General features: G+C 34.5%; 2 protein-coding genes and 1 non-coding gene across 3 annotated transcripts; 2 read left to right on the top strand and 1 right to left on the bottom strand.

Moving 5' to 3' along the window:
• Positions 1-40: 40 nt before the first annotated feature.
• TRNAE-UUC (transfer RNA glutamic acid (anticodon UUC)) lies at positions 41-114 on the top strand. Its single transcript has one exon. It is a non-coding gene; the product is annotated as a tRNA-Glu (tRNA).
• Positions 115-1,262: 1,148 nt separating this feature from the next.
• LOC147555810 (N6-mAMP deaminase-like) lies at positions 1,263-3,904 on the bottom strand. The gene is made up of 11 exons (XM_086663492.1): positions 3,733-3,904; positions 3,504-3,574; positions 3,211-3,302; positions 3,061-3,120; positions 2,744-2,968; positions 2,529-2,605; positions 2,372-2,441; positions 2,136-2,252; positions 2,001-2,067; positions 1,648-1,752; positions 1,263-1,551 (listed from the first exon to the last, which is right to left on the bottom strand). The coding sequence occupies exons 1-11, from the start codon at positions 3,813-3,815 to the stop codon at positions 1,427-1,429; spliced, it is 1,092 nt and encodes a 363-aa protein (XP_086519618.1). The 5' UTR covers positions 3,816-3,904; the 3' UTR covers positions 1,263-1,426.
• A 9,825-nt stretch (positions 3,905-13,729) lies between these two features.
• Positions 13,730-15,189, top strand: FLA21 (FASCICLIN-like arabinogalactan protein 21 precursor). The gene has a single exon (XM_086663462.1). It carries the CDS (start codon positions 13,815-13,817, stop codon positions 14,892-14,894), a length of 1,080 nt encoding a protein of 359 aa, XP_086519588.1. The 5' UTR covers positions 13,730-13,814; the 3' UTR covers positions 14,895-15,189.
• Positions 15,190-15,569: the final 380 nt, after the last annotated feature.

The raw sequence follows: 15,569 nt of genomic DNA, 5'->3' as shown, positions 1-15,569 counted from the left end.
CACGTTATAAATGGTGTACTTGAGGAATAAAGTCATCTATTCCATTGTACTCCAGCCCGGTTAGGATACCTGGCTTTCACCCAGGCGACCCGGGTTCAAATCCCGGCAATGGAAATTCATTTTCTAATTTTGTTCTTTTCTTTTTTCCCTCTTCTTTTGGTTTCTTAAATTGAGGCTTGTTCCAAAAGTTCCTGGAGTTTTTCTTTGTTAAATTAGGATGTAAGATATTTCCAAGCAAATAGAGTGTGAAGATTGACTTGTCACTTGGTATGATTGTGTTCGTTAAACTGGGTGGAGTTCGATTTTTGCTCATTACCTGAATCTGACTTATCGAAGAACTCAAACAGAGTCATTCCAATGCATCAAACATCATGAGTTCAGACAAAATAAAAACATTTCTAAATCTAACTCGAGTCAACTCAGATCTCGAGTCAGATTTCAAACCTGACTTAGAAAAAAACATTGTTTTACATAATTCCATTCAGAAAATTCGAAAGCCTTTAATTTGATTCACTCACAAATATTGAACCGAATCATCAACAAAATCTTTTGTATAATACTCAAAAGAAAAAAAAATTGAATTCGTAATTTATTTTATCATTTTGGATTTCTTAAGTGAGTAATACATAAGGGTAAGGTTCGTTTGATTAACTTCAACTTCTACTGAGAAGAAAGAGAAATGTTAAAATCACAAAGGATTATGACAAAAGAAGTTGTCCAACTGATGTGACGGTTGTGATGACTAAATCTAAGCCGTGGAGAGATGAATATCACAACCGCTACATCAGCTAGGTAACTTCTTTTGTCAAATCCTCTGTAATTGTAGCACTTCCGAGAAAGGAAAACCTGCACCTTTTTCTGCAGGGAATTACATCTCTCTCATATGATACAAAAGATTTCCTTTTCCTGAGATGCATTGTAGTTCTTCCCTGCAGAAGATTGTACTTGGCTGCTTACAGAAAAGAAAAGCCTGACCTAGAAATTTCACAAGAAAATCAAAATCTTAATCTAGGATTAAGATTCCGAAATTCTTAATGAGTTGATAATAACCCAAAACCAGAATAATCACAGTCACAAACCTCCACAAGTGGAATCAACAATGTTCCTAGTTTCTGTTCATCAATTTGATCACATGGGACTAAAACAGATACTATCTAGAGCACATACTAGTCCGTTCGATTCTGGGTAGTTTCAGAAGCTTAATGTAAGTTTATCGTAATCACAGGAAACAGGAGAATTCTATAAAAAAAAACAGTTCATCAGACCAAAAATTAGCTCTTTCATTCAATTGGATAAAATTTGCCTAGTACACTATTGATTAATCAAAATGAATACTAATTATTTACTACAATATAGTTTTTTTTTTTTTTTTCATACTGAGCATTATTATTTGCTATGAATGATATTATGAACAAGTAAAATGTTCTTATAACATAAGCTGGTTCTCGGCCGAATCAAAAACCTCTCTTAGTTTCTTCTTCACCCCAGCATCCGCAAATATACATTCAATTGCACTTCTTGCTAGCTTAAACATGTCCTCTTTTCCAAGACCTAAGAAAATAACAAACACAATTTACGTAAAAAAAAAAAAAGATTAGGCGATACAAATCTTAATCTGAGACAAGATGAATAAAATGAGGAATGTACCGAATGAAGTTGCAGCGAGGTTGTATTCGCGAGAAAGAGTAGTAGAAAAAATCCATGGGTCGTCGGTACATAACACTATAGGATGCTTTGATTTGTAAAGGTCATCTACAACAGTAAAACAAAAATGTGAGTAATTTCTTCCATCTTGTAAAAGATGATGAAACTAACTTACAATTGAAAGCTAGGAGAGTATTAAACACGACATAACGATATGAACTCTAACATACATCTTTAGAGGCGATTGCAAGTATTTGAGTATCCGTATTTCACATGGCACATCAATAATCAAAAAGAAATATGCATGAAGATAGGTTAAGAAATAGTAATATTAAGATAGAGATGATAAATCTAACCAAAGTGATGGTACTCTATGGAAGGGAAGCATTTAGTACGAATGTTGGATGTCAAACAAATCTCAACCTGCACGTTCGTCAATTCTGAATTAGCTCAAATAATAGTCGATCGTTAAGCTTTATTTACTCATTTACCGGTATCTCAGACGACTTCAGTTTTTTCAATTCCTCTCCACGAATACAGCAACCGTGGCCGATCCTCTCAGGAAGAAAGTCCAACATTGCACTGATTTCTTCATCCCGGTCCGGTGCCTTCATTTACCAATATCAATCATTAATCTAATCAATAGATATCAAACTCTTAACGATAACCAATTACAACAAAAAATGTACTCATAGGCAATGAAATGGCACTGCCCAACTAAAAATACCTCTCCACAATGAAGAGTAATAGCGAGACCTTGCTCCTTCGCGTACCTCAACGCTGGTAAAAATGTAGCCCTAAAAATACAATATGAAGAATTATTGGCATGAAACTTTGTATTTATTGATGTTATACTAACTACGATTCTTGGGTATAGAAATTACCATTCTCCGATAATTGGATTACCGGAAAGATCAATACCAACAACCCCTAAATCCCTCATTTCCAAAGCCAATTCCACCTGAAAGAAAAATCTAGGTCGAACCACTTTACATTACGAGGCACTAAATTCATCCCCACTTAAGGAAATGAAACTTATATACCAATTTTAAGAACTCGAAAAGCAAACAGTATTATGACTACATTTCTGTAAACCTACCGTTTCCATTGCTGATGCAGTTGTTTCCCGACGATCAATACTTAGAAGAAGACGAACATAAATCTTTTCCCTCGTAACTCCATTATCGTCGGAGATAATCCTAGTTGAACTACTTTGGTTCATATCAGAAGGAATAAAATCAACATCAATTGTATCAACTGATCTCAAACCATCTATTACTGCTTCGATATACGACCTCTTTGTCATTCCTATAGCTGCATTTTTCTGTACATTCATAAAACAATTTTTCTTCTTACAATTGATTGAAACTAAAACAGGGTAAACAAAATTTAGCCCTAATTGTTCATGAAAATCACCTTCGGAGTAGTTCGAAGTTCTACATAAACAATATTTTCCGAAGCAAAATCTTCAATAACCTGTTTCAATACTAAAACTATGAACCACATTGTAAACTACAAAACTCAAAATTGGGGATACAAATAAATGTAGTAAGAGAAAATAATTACTTCTTTGGTGATTCTCTTAACAGTTGTATGATCAGTAGTAAGTAGATGAATCAAATCGAAAAATTTGAAACACTCAACAAGAGAACGGTCACCTATAATAATACATAAACAAGATTGATTGATTAAAAAAAAAACTTATAATTAAGTTAAAAACAAGCAAATTCATAAATGGGTTTTACTCATTAGTATTAAAAGAATCAATTCAAGTTTTAATTTCTAGGGTTTAGGGTTTTTACAGAAACAATTAGATCCAAGAAACTAAAAAACAATGTACCCAGATTTTCAAAACTTACCTTTCAAAATTAAGTTCTCCACATCTTCAAAAACCAATACACCTTTTTCCCCAGAAACTTTAGCAAGTTCTCTGAGATTATAACAAGTTTGAAGTATTAGATTAATAAGAGATGAATCTGGGTTGTTTCTTTTTTGGGTAGATTTTAATGGAGATTGATATTCTTATTAGTAGAGTAAAAAGGGTATATGCCAGAGGAGGAAATCAAGAACAAGTATAAATGAACTTACAACAATGTAGAACCTCTAATGGATCCATTCAGGTGAGCGTGTAATTCAATTTTCGGTTGCAACAAGCACCAATCCATTTCCATCTCTAGTTTCTCTCTCTTTCTTTCTCTCTCTTTCTTTCTCTCTCTAATGTCTGGTAATATGATATTGAGGATCTACTTCGAAGTACCAAAGACTGAAAAGAGTTGTTTATTTATAATAACTAATGTAGAATCTCGAGGATTATCTAACGTATATGTTTTCTCCTTCATTAATCGAAAACCCGTTTCTTACTTTTTAGTCCGTCGTGTCAACTTCTCTTTTTTTTTGCTTGACTTGGCCCATTTGGGCATGGGCCTTAGTTTTTTCATTTGTCACGTGGTCGCACCTTAAAATACCTATGTTTCCCCTTTTTCAAATTTTCCTTTTCTACTTTTCAATATATGGATTACAAATTACGTTATTCATTGCGATGCAGACAGTTGGTCGCGCAGACGGGAAAAAAATAGTTGTGGTTACGGTGGTGGAAGGAGAAGAAATAAATGAGAAGAAAAAGAAAAATGTAATTGGCAGATTGCAAGCCGCTTATGTTAGCCATCTGCAAACGCCTCATCCTCTGACTTGAAAAAAGTTGAGAATTAATTCTGGAAAGAAATAGAAAAAGAAAAGGTCAAATATTAAAGTTGACTAAGAAAAAATTATACAAAATATGACTATTTTAGAATATGATCAACTTTTAGGACATCGTTTCGGTGAGTTAGTCGTCCTTAGGGGTCAACTTGGAGTTAACCTTTTCTTTCTTTTTTCTTTTTTTTTTCTCATCTGTTATACTTTTTTTACTCATTGTTTTTTAATTATAAATGTCCTAGACCTGTAATCCAATTAGTTATGACTTATGCATTCCTCTATAATATCCAAAGGTTGCAAGTTCAAGCCTTGTAGAGCAGTTTGTGGTATATTAGGAGTACATTTTAACGAATTTTATCAAATCTCTAAATCACACCATTTCCTACTAAGAGTTCATCATCATCATCCTTTTAGACGTGCGTTATCATATATGATTATTGTATTTGAAGCCATAATTAAAATTTGAGAACGAATTTCTTCTGAAATTTCAGTCATGCCACTGTTTACCATCAAAATATGCCGACAAATTTGACTATTGTGTGATAAAGTTGGTGATTGTAATGTGTCGGACCCTTGGAGTCTTGTCGTGTGGGCATGGGCCTTAGTTTTATCATTTGCCACGTGGTCGCACCTTAAAATACCTATGTTTCCCCTCTTTTCAAATTTTCTTTTTCTACTTTTCAATGTATGGATTACAAATTACGTTATTCATTGCGATGCAGACAGTTGGTCGCGCAGATGGGAAAAAAATAGTTGTGGTTACGGTGGTGGAAGGAGAAGAAATAAATGAGAAGAAAAAGAAAAATGTAATTGGCAGGTTGCAAGCCGCTTATGTTGGCCATCTGCAAACGCCTCATCCTCTCACTTGAAAAAAGTTGAGAATTAATTCTGGAAAGAAATAGAAAAAGAAAAGGTCAAATATTAAAGTTGACTAAGAAAAAATTATACAAAATATGACTATTTTAGAATATGATCAACTTTTAGGACATCGTTTCGGTGAGTTAGTCGTCCTTAGGGGTCAACTTGGAGTTAACCTTTTCTTTCTTTTTTTTTTTTTTTTTTTTTTTTTTTTCTCATCTGTTATACTTTTTTTACTCATTGTTTTTTAATTATAAATGTCCTAGACCTATAATCCAATTAGTTATGACTTATGCATTCCTCTATAATATCCAAAGGTTGCAAGTTCAAGCCTTGTAGAGCAGTTTGTGGTATATTAGGAGTACATTTTAACGAATTTTATCAAATATCTAAATCACACCATTTCCTACTAAGAGTTCATCATCATCATCCTTTTAGACGTGCGTTATCATATATGATTATTGTATTTGAAGCCATAATTAAAATTTGAGAACGAATTTCTTCTGAAATTTCAGTCATGCCACTGTTTACCATCAAAATATGCCGACAAATTTGACTATTGTGTGATAAAGTTGGTGATTGTAATGTGTCGGACCCTTGGAGTCTTGTCGTGTGGGCATGGGCCTTAGTTTTATCATTTGCCACGTGGTCGCACCTTAAAATACCTATGTTTCCCCTCTTTTCAAATTTTCTTTTTCTACTTTTCAATGTATGGATTACAAATTACGTTATTCATTGCGATGCAGACAGTTGGTCGCGCAGACGGGAAAAAAATAGTTGTGGTTACGGTGGTGGAAGGAGAAGAAATAAATGAGAAGAAAAAGAAAAATGTAATTGGCAGGTTGCAAGCCGCTTATGTTGGCCATCTGCAAACGCCTCATCCTCTCACTTGAAAAAAGTTGAGAATTAATTCTGGAAAGAAATAGAAAAAGAAAAGGTCAAATATTAAAGTTGACTAAGAAAAAATTATACAAAATATGACTATTTTAGAATATGATCAACTTTTAGGACATCGTTTCGGTGAGTTAGTCGTCCTTAGGGGTCAACTTGGAGTTAACCTTTTCTTTCTTTTTTTTTTTTTTTTTTTCTCATCTGTTATACTTTTTTTACTCATTGTTTTTTAATTATAAATGTCCTAGACCTATAATCCAATTAGTTATGACTTATGCATTCCTCTATAATATCCAAAGGTTGCAAGTTCAAGCCTTGTAGAGCAGTTTGTGGTATATTAGGAGTACATTTTAACGAATTTTATCAAATCTCTAAATCACACCATTTCCTACTAAGAGTTCATCATCATCATCCTTTTAGACGTGCGTTATCATATATGATTATTGTATTTGAAGCCATAATTAAAATTTGAGAACGAATTTCTTCTGAAATTTCAGTCATGCCACTGTTTACCATCAAAATATGCCGACAAATTTGACTATTGTGTGATAAAGTTGGTGATTGTAATGTGTCGGACCCTTGGAGTCTTGTCGTGTGGGACGAAATGAAATCCATGATTAGTCCCAATCACTATACACTGGATACAGTGAAATTCATATGTACCAAATCAACATAGGGTACAATTTGTTGGATTTTGTGTGAACAAAAATGTAAAACGACCAAAATCCAATTTCATCTCTGCCCTATGATGTTAACATTTACAACTCATTGAATGCTGTAAGAAACCTATAACTTTGGATTCGATGGGTTGTCCGTAGTCAAAATTATCCGCGAATAAATCTTCTACTAGTAGATATACTAATAATTGTATCAAGAGCAGGCTACACGTGATAATCCTGGCAATTATATGTGTTCTATGTCACCTACCAAAAGACATTTTACGTTCAAAGAAACCCACATGAGAGGACGTCGAAAAATGGTCTCACATGCCTAAAATAAAATGTATTGGTCGACTATAAATCATCTCCGACTTTTCAAGTCATTGTTAGCTTTTCTTTTATATTGCAAGAAGTCATTGTTAGTTAGTTCCAAACTAGAGTCTTACAAGTTAGTGAATTGAAAAGAATGATCATCATACTCTAATTAGGCTCCACTTTGCATTGTAAGCCAGTCGTGACAGATAAATTCAACATTAACTTTTTTCCAATCATGAATAAAGTTAAGACTAATGCCTATTTTCATCAAATAAAAAATGATGCGTTTTCAGTCTGTTAAAAATGAAGAAAATTAACAAGCGTAGATCATAGACGGTGAGAATTGACATATAAGTGTACATTCACGGGCCGGAAATCTCTAACTGTAAATCCTAAGAAGTGATTGATTGTTAGCATACCAAAATTCAATTTAAATCTAATTTTTTTTTTTTAGACTTTACCTTGTAATTATACTTTAGAGTTTTCCTAGTTTTTTATCAGACCAAAGACCAAAACACATGGGTCTTAATTTCAGTCTTCCAAATACAGTAGTTGAGATAAAAAGAACCAGTAGTTTTTTGTCTCTACTAGACAAACTTTAAGTACAAAATCATCTTCTTAAATAAAAATGGAATCTTATTTCACTTTCAATGGGATATTCTAGATTTCATGAAAGAGATTGAAGAATACACAAACCAAGAAAATTAAAAAGCATAGTTAAATTCCCTTGGAGAAAATTTGTTCCTACAATCTTGTGAAATTCATCTAGTAACATAAGGAGGAAACTAATGGTCTTCTCTAAACCAATCTCATACAATATCAGTCAAAGTGATGTCTGTTTTCCAGCATTATGTAGTCTTATCTTTTTCGACCGTATCGGTCTGTTACATGTGAAAGTTTGAGATATCTGTTTTATTTTTGTATGTTGGTGGAATTATCTATTTATTAGCAAGGTCGGTACCGGCCAAATTTAGTACTCAAACAAGAGTATAGTTTATTAATTGCTAGAGATATATTTTATATGTTTGTCTAAATAAGTTATTTATATAAGAAGATTATGTTCACTTAACCACTATAAGTTCCAAGATATGGTCAGAAGTTGGCCAACCTATGGGAATGAGGCAAGTTGAATTCTTGTACAAAGAGACCATTATATAATTCATATATTTCATCCTTCTGTTAGGTCTCCTTGAGAGAATTTAGAGAAAGAAAATGAATATATGTACAAAGACAATTAAAAAAATTCATATATTTATTGAACCTACATAATTGTTATTTGGTCCTAACATTATACAACTTGTGCTTTGAGCTTCCACATTTTTTACCAATAGGTTATTTGGTCCTCAAATTAACATGTCTATTACGAAACTATTAAGTTTAATAATTCTTTTCTAATTGTACTCTTCACCTTTTTTCTTTTCTTTATATTCTCTCGTGACATCCGACTTTTAGCTAATAATTATTTTCTAATTGTACTCTTCACCTTTTTTCTTTTCTTTATATTCTCTCTCGTGACATCCGACTTTTAGCTAGTAATGCGTATGTCTCTGTAGTGTAAGAAGCAGAGTTTAACTCTTAATAAAGGATTGAAGTTTATAGTGCTCCATAAAACCATTGTACCATTAGAAAATAATCTCACAAATTTAGCAAAAGAATAATTTCACCCACTAACCCAAATCAAACCAGACAAAGTTATTAAGTTTGACATGGTTGTTGTTTTATCAGTATAATTTTATGGAAATTCTATAATAATGGTGGTGGAAGAGTGGAGCACTTGATAGAAAAGGGTTTCCCTTCTAAGACAGGCAGAGAAAAGAACCCATTTACTTTCATTGTCATTCTTTATTTGCAGTTCAATGAATTGTTGTTTAATAGGAATTGGTAGTAGTGAGTAATGAATAATGCTTTTCAATTACCACTTCTTCCACCTTAATACGCCGAAAGGCTAAAGGCATATTGGACTAACTTGGACCCCATTTAGGGCCGTTTATGACCAAGTAAATGGAAGCTTTTCTAATTTAAGCAAAACCCACATCCCATAAAAATATGGAATTATGGAAAAGTTAGTTTGATGAATGTAATAGTTGGTAATGGTGGTGAAGATAGTGATGGTGGTGGTGGTGGATGCGGCAAGATAGTGATGGTGGTGGCCTAGTGGTGGCGACAACAATAGTGATGTTGTAGTTTAAGAATTGACCAACGTAGAAAAAGGCGGTCTCTTTCCTTTCCCGCCTCTCTTAGAGACTATATTTTCCTTTTTGGCTTATCGTCTTTCTGATTTAGCCTTTTTTAATGTCAATAACTAATATACTATTTGGCTATTCACATAATATATCATGTATATACTATGCATCTAATTGGTTGATGTTTGATATGTTATGTACTATGTTGTATATCAAATTAAGAGTCATGTACTAATATTCGGAGATAAAATGTAATCATATTATTTTACATAATGTGATCGTCCCACTCTTTCTTTCTACCGTCCTACCACGTATGCCATGCTCTACTACTTTCAGCCTCCTCTATCATCCTACTCTTTGTAGTCAGACAATCCTTGAATTGGCTCATTGGCCTTCCCAGAGACAATGGCTTATTGACACCCCTAGAGGCAGTGGAGTTTCTTCAACTTGGATGGTGATGTTATGTTGCTCTTGCTGGGTTAATTTGGTTATTGGTACATGCTATGACAAGGACTCGGTTCAACCGAAAAAAGGAAAAAAAGAGGGAATACCCAGACATCAGTCTCTAAATTGGGAAATTATAAAAGAGATATTAGACATCAAACCCCACAGAATATGACTAGTCACCTAAACATTACAAGATTATTGTGTTTCCTAACTACTTTTAGAGTTATTATAAAGAACCAAAATAAGAATCACAGGGAAGACACATAGCGTTAGGAAATGCAGATTAATTAACCGAAGGTTTAGTAACGGTTATGAGAAGAGCTTAATTATATGTCGCAATTCTACAAATGAGCGCATAGAGTAGATTAATGGGTGTCTTCCCCTATAAGATTACCAAGAGGTTGTGGGTTAGAGTTTGGGGAAACATAGTTTACTCTTGAAATTTATTACATGTACTTATACGTACTAAATATTAATATTGTTCCTGTTTCATAGCCTATTTAGAGTTCTTTTTTTTGACAAAGAAGATAAAACTTCATTAATGGGAGATAAGTTATAAAGTGATTAGGGATGATAGAATTGTCAATTATCCCAGAATCCTGAAATATTACGAACGAAAAAGTTGCGTTTATGGGAGATATCTTGATAATCCATTGAATATACCACGGTGTGTCCGATGGAGAACCATTTATTGCTTGAACTACATTACTAACATATTCACCCTCAAGTATAGCTTTATGGAATCGATAACTAGTTGCAAGATCTCCCAATAGAAAGGTCTGACTCTCAGTCGCCTCGCTTGAATGCTTGTTGAGAACTTTTGAAGCAATCGCAATTATTGTTCCTCCTTGATTTAAAGCTCTTTCTTATGACCTTTAGAGCAGTTACCGATTTTTTATTTTATACGTGTATCTATTATCTGATAAACAAACTACAACCCGACGACTCAAACACAAGATGTTTGGGGAAAAAAACACACAAGATGTTTGAATATTCAAATTTGACTACACAACTATTGGGTTAGAAGCCTATGATGTATGATGGGCCTACACTTGAGTATGGGTTTTTCCCTCTAGGAAAAAAACTCATAGCTAATCCTAGGCCCATTATAAATTTAGTAGAACTAAACAACCCCCTTTCTCCCTTTGCTTATTCTTTTTTTTTGAAGGGTGCTTCTAAAGGCACCGGGCCAAAACGCTCTTAGCATCCAAAAATTTTATTGATTCAGGTCAATGGTCATTGACCCGAGATCTCTATAAGCACCAGTTTTTATTGTGGGTGAACCTTCATTTGCTTCTTCCATCTTCTTCCAAAACAAAAGAAATCCCTCTTATTCATTCAAGATTCATCCTCTATAACCCACCACATACCCAATAACTATACAAGAGGTTATGTTATGGGAAATTAAACAGAAAGAGGAAGAAAGAGATATTGATTCTTCCCTCTCATAATTTATGGGTAAAATTGTAGAGAGAGAAAGTGAGAGAGGATAATAAGTGTGCGTGAGAAAGGAAGTTTTTCCTTTTCTTCTTCTGGTGGAGGTGTTTAGTTTTATGAGATATATAGACAGGGCCTGACCAAGAAGAGTATGAGATCTTTGTTGTTTTGATGACTGATGTTTCTTCTTCTTCTTCAGACATTAATTTCATTCTAAATACTATGAACAACTACCCATCTCCTCCTATTCGTTGAAGATTCATTCTCATTCCCTCTCTCTCTCTCTAAGATGCTTCTGTTTTTGTGTAGGACTTTTTAATCAAAGTGGGTTTTTTAACAATTTGATTTCTCTTTCATGTTCTTAAAGTTTGATTTTTTTTCCTCTATTAGTTTTGTTATACTGGTTTATTGCTTTAGATCTGAGCTTTTGATTTACTTAGGATATACATGTTATGGATGTTCATGGGGTTCTAATTCATCTGAATGGATTTCTGTATTGTGATTCATGGGAAAATATGAATAAATTAGGTAGATGAAAAAACCCAAATAGGAAAAGTGAAACTTTTAGGCTTAGGATGTTCGTTAAGCTTTTCCTTTTGATTTTGTGATTGCAGTTCATCTCTAAAGATTTTTGTTGACGATGTTTCTCCAACTGGGACAGATTGGACTTCTCAAGACTGGAGAAAGAAACCCATACTGGAAATTCCTCTTTTTATTCTTCATCTTCTACATCCTTCTCTGTTTTGGATCTTAAGATTATCTCATCTTTGAAATTGGGGATCCAAAAATAGTGATGGGGGTTTTCTGAAAAGAACCCATACATGATGGAAGATAGCAGATTTCCATTTGATACGCGATACCATGTCCACCGATAGTACCAACGTCGATTTCGATCTCATGGATGAACTCTTATCAGGAGGTTGCTAGTTAGAAACTAATCAGAAAGGATCAGATTTCTTGCAACCTACTACTAGTTCTTCGAATTTGGTGAGTAGAGTTAGGTTTGGTTGAAGAGAGAAAGTTTGAAATTGAGATTTCTCGTTAGTTTTGTGAGAGGTGGATGAAGGGGTTAGGGGTTAACTGAGAAGGGACTGGTGCCTACATAGTTTATTGGTGCTAATAGAGAAATGAGCGGTTGGACCTGGTGCTAACAGAGATGGATGCTAACAGCCTTTCGACGCGGTGCCTTTAGAAGCACCCTTTTTTGAATTGGTAAGCGTGTGCCTCGAACCCTTGACCTTTAAGTTGGAAGACTTACCTCTTACCACTTGAGCCAAGGGTTGTTGGCCCCTTTGCTTATTCTTTCCCTCCAACAAAATGGTTGAGTGTTTTTCTCTTATAAGTTTAAACTTGCAGGCTAAAAAGAACTATTATCATTTTTTGGTGTTGAAATTCTTGATCATTTGCGACAAGTCACGCTCACATTGATAAGAAACACTACAAAATGGTAAACGGTATTAATAACCTTGATTTCAATCTTCTAAATAAACTAATCCTTTGGTCCAATAGTTTGCCCCCTCCCTTTTAAGTCTGAGAGCTCCCCAACTCGAATCTTGGTGGAATTGGTGCATCCTCAAGATGCATCCTATGTAACTATAAGGCACTAATAAAATAAAGGTAGTGTAGATGGGCTTTTATGCTCCTTATTGGAGGGATTCGAAACTCCCAACACCCAGGTCCGTAGCCACGTGCTCTAATCCTCTAAGTTACAGGCTTTACTCCATCTCCCCTTGATCTGTTCCCGCGAGTCCACTTAGAAAGGAATCTTTCATCTCCTTAGTCATTTTGGGTTAAGAAGATGTGAAAGCGCAATTCTCTCTATAACTTGTAAGAAGGGGAAGAAGGTTGCCTTCCAAAGAGTAAAAACCACATGTTTATAGCCTTTAATTAAAGGTCCAAATGTCGTTCTTATCGCGATTAAGGCGTTCATTCAATTCATGTTCTATCTTCATGGTCATTCAATACAATGTAAAAATAGTAAATCAAATAACTTATAAAACTTAAACACCACACTTTTTCGGAAAATGCTACTTAGCCCGATAAGAAACAACCTGACATGACCCGATAAACAAAATTTAAAATTGAGGTTTGCTTTTTTGAGAATTCGACTACGATCTACGTTAGTCGTTACAAGGCATTGATACATCATGAAGATGTGATGCGCACGATAACCGCCTAGTTTAAACTATGAATGAAAGAAGCCTAAAGTCCGACAACATGAAAGAGGCCTAAAGCCCGACCAATTTACTACAATATTTATTTTATATATAGCCTAAATTACATGGGATAAATATTGATGCAAACTGCTTTCACCGAGCCTCGATCCCACAACTTCATGAGTTTAAGCAGCGTCTCCAACCACCTCAACAAAGGCTGGTGGACAAAATTGAGGGTTGACATCATACTGGTGTCATATTCAATTTATGCTTGGTCATGCTTCTTTCTTTATCTTCGAACTTTTTGGGATGTTATGGAGCACTTTATAAGATCTGAGTAGTTGAGGAGTCCTTTACTTTTATATGAAAAAGGGTATTTCTGTCACCACAACTACTTTTCCAACTATAAACGGTTTGCTTTTTTTTTACTTCTTCCTCTGAATTAAGTTCACAAACTCATTTCCCCTCAAACGCCTTCTTGATTCTTCATCTTCCCCACCTCCCTCTCACTTTCTCTCTCTCTCTAGAAAATGTCATCTTCTTGCTCTCACTGGTGGCACGCTCCAATCTACATTACCATCTCAGTAGTTCTTGCCATTGTAGCAATCTCTGCTCCATTTCAAGATTCAAATTCCAAAACCCAAATCCCTCTCTCTTCTTTAAAACCAGACTACCCAATTCAACATGAACTCTCTTCCAATGCTTCACTTGCTTTAAGAAAATCAGGATTCAATTTCATGGCTACCCTTCTTCAAATCTCTCCTGAATTATTCCTTTCTTCTTCCCAATCAACCATTTTCGCTATTCAAGATCATACCATCTCTAACATCTCTCTTCCACCATGGGTATTAAAAGATCTCCTCAAATATCATACTTCACCTTCAAGAATCACAATGGATGATCTCTTGAATCAAACCCAAAATAGTTGTATCCCCACACTTCTCCATGGAAAGAATCTCACTGTCACAAATGTTAATAGAACAGACAACTCTGTTGAAATCAATGGAGTCTTGATTTCTCATCCTGATATCTTTATTCAAGGTCCTTACTCAATTCATGGAGTTCTTAAGCCTTTCTCTTTGCTCAATCGTCACGAATTCCACCCGGGTTTTGATTTACTTGGAACAACGAATATATGTGATTCGAATTCGACCATGATTTCAAATTTTACATCACCAAGAAAAATGGTTCCATGGACAAGAATCATCAGATTGTTGAGTTCAAGTGGGTTTGTTTCATTTGCAATTGGATTAAATTCTGTTCTTAATAACATTTTTATGGACCCGATGATTATGAACTCTGTGACGATCTTCGCACCATTGGATTTTGCTTATGTAGCTTCAACTTCACCACTGTTGTTGGAGAAGATTGTAAGGGTTCATATTTTGCCTGAGAGATTTACTTACAGAGAACTTGAATCTCTCTCTACCAATGCTTCAATTAGGACACTAGTTCCTGATGTAAATCTTGGAATAACAGTGGGTTCAAAAGTAAAGGAGAATATGATTGCCATTAATGGAGTTGAGATTACTCAACCAGATTTTTATTCGTCTAGTGAGTTTGTTGTTCATGGGATTTCTCAACCCTTTGAGATGTCTGAGTTTTCATGACTACAAGGTTGATCGTTTCAGGGTAATGTGTGTTTGGAAGTTATGTTTTCTCGAAATTTTCTTTGTTATAATTCGTTATATTATTCCGAAAGATGCTCATCTCGAGCTCTTTCCACTTCGGATTTTTGATAGCATATCGGGTTGGCCTCAGTTTCATATAGTAGATATAGGAGATTCAAATCCAAGGAGATAAGTTGATATACTCTTATTAGCTTAGTTGTTATAATGTAATGAGAAAATTGTACCAAATTCAGTGTAAAATGATCAAAGAGAAGATATTCCAAGTTGTTCTAAGTAATCAATTATTCCAAGTAGCTCAAGTACTAGTATGGAGTCTAAAGGTTTGTGAATATAGACCTACCTAGGGGAGATGGAATTGAATGGTGGCTTTTCTACTAAGCAAACCCTTAGAGGTGCTCAAAGGCCATTGTTTCATACAAGTTATTTAGCTTCTAAGTTGATTAGGTCGGGAGGACATACCCTTTCAATGTACAAAGAGTTAGTTTCCATAATCAAAATGACACATCTACGTATGTGTACTCGCTAGCGGACTTCAAAAGTACCAAAAGTTTTTTACTGTTTGGATTTCGGAGATTACCTTAAACAACTATTTTGCCCTACTAGAAAGGAATCATGCTGAGAAAACGCGAAGTTAAGAAAGACGAATGTTTGTGA

This window comes from Eschscholzia californica, unplaced genomic scaffold (genome assembly GCF_041429995.1).
Source record: "Eschscholzia californica isolate CP2 unplaced genomic scaffold, dmEscCali1.0.p SCAF_2, whole genome shotgun sequence".
In the NCBI taxonomy this organism is placed as follows: domain Eukaryota; kingdom Viridiplantae; phylum Streptophyta; class Magnoliopsida; order Ranunculales; family Papaveraceae; genus Eschscholzia; species Eschscholzia californica.
The sequence above is the reverse complement of the archived record's forward strand: the minus strand, read 5'-3'. Positions and strand labels throughout refer to the sequence as shown.

Excerpts from the sequence above, each read along its gene's own strand:
- LOC147555810 (XM_086663492.1), bottom strand. The coding sequence starts at position 3,815 with ATGGAAATGGATTGGTGCTTGTTGCAACCGAAAATTGAATTACACGCT. Across the intron at positions 2,969-3,060 it reads AACTTCGAACTACTCCGAAG|AAAAATGCAGCTATAGGAAT; the intron begins GTGATTTTCATG and ends ATGAATGTACAG. Across the intron at positions 2,606-2,743 it reads CTGCATCAGCAATGGAAACG|GTGGAATTGGCTTTGGAAAT; the intron begins GTAGGTTTACAG and ends TTTTTCTTTCAG.
- FLA21 (XM_086663462.1), top strand. The coding sequence starts at position 13,815 with ATGTCATCTTCTTGCTCTCACTGGTGGCACGCTCCAATCTACATTACC.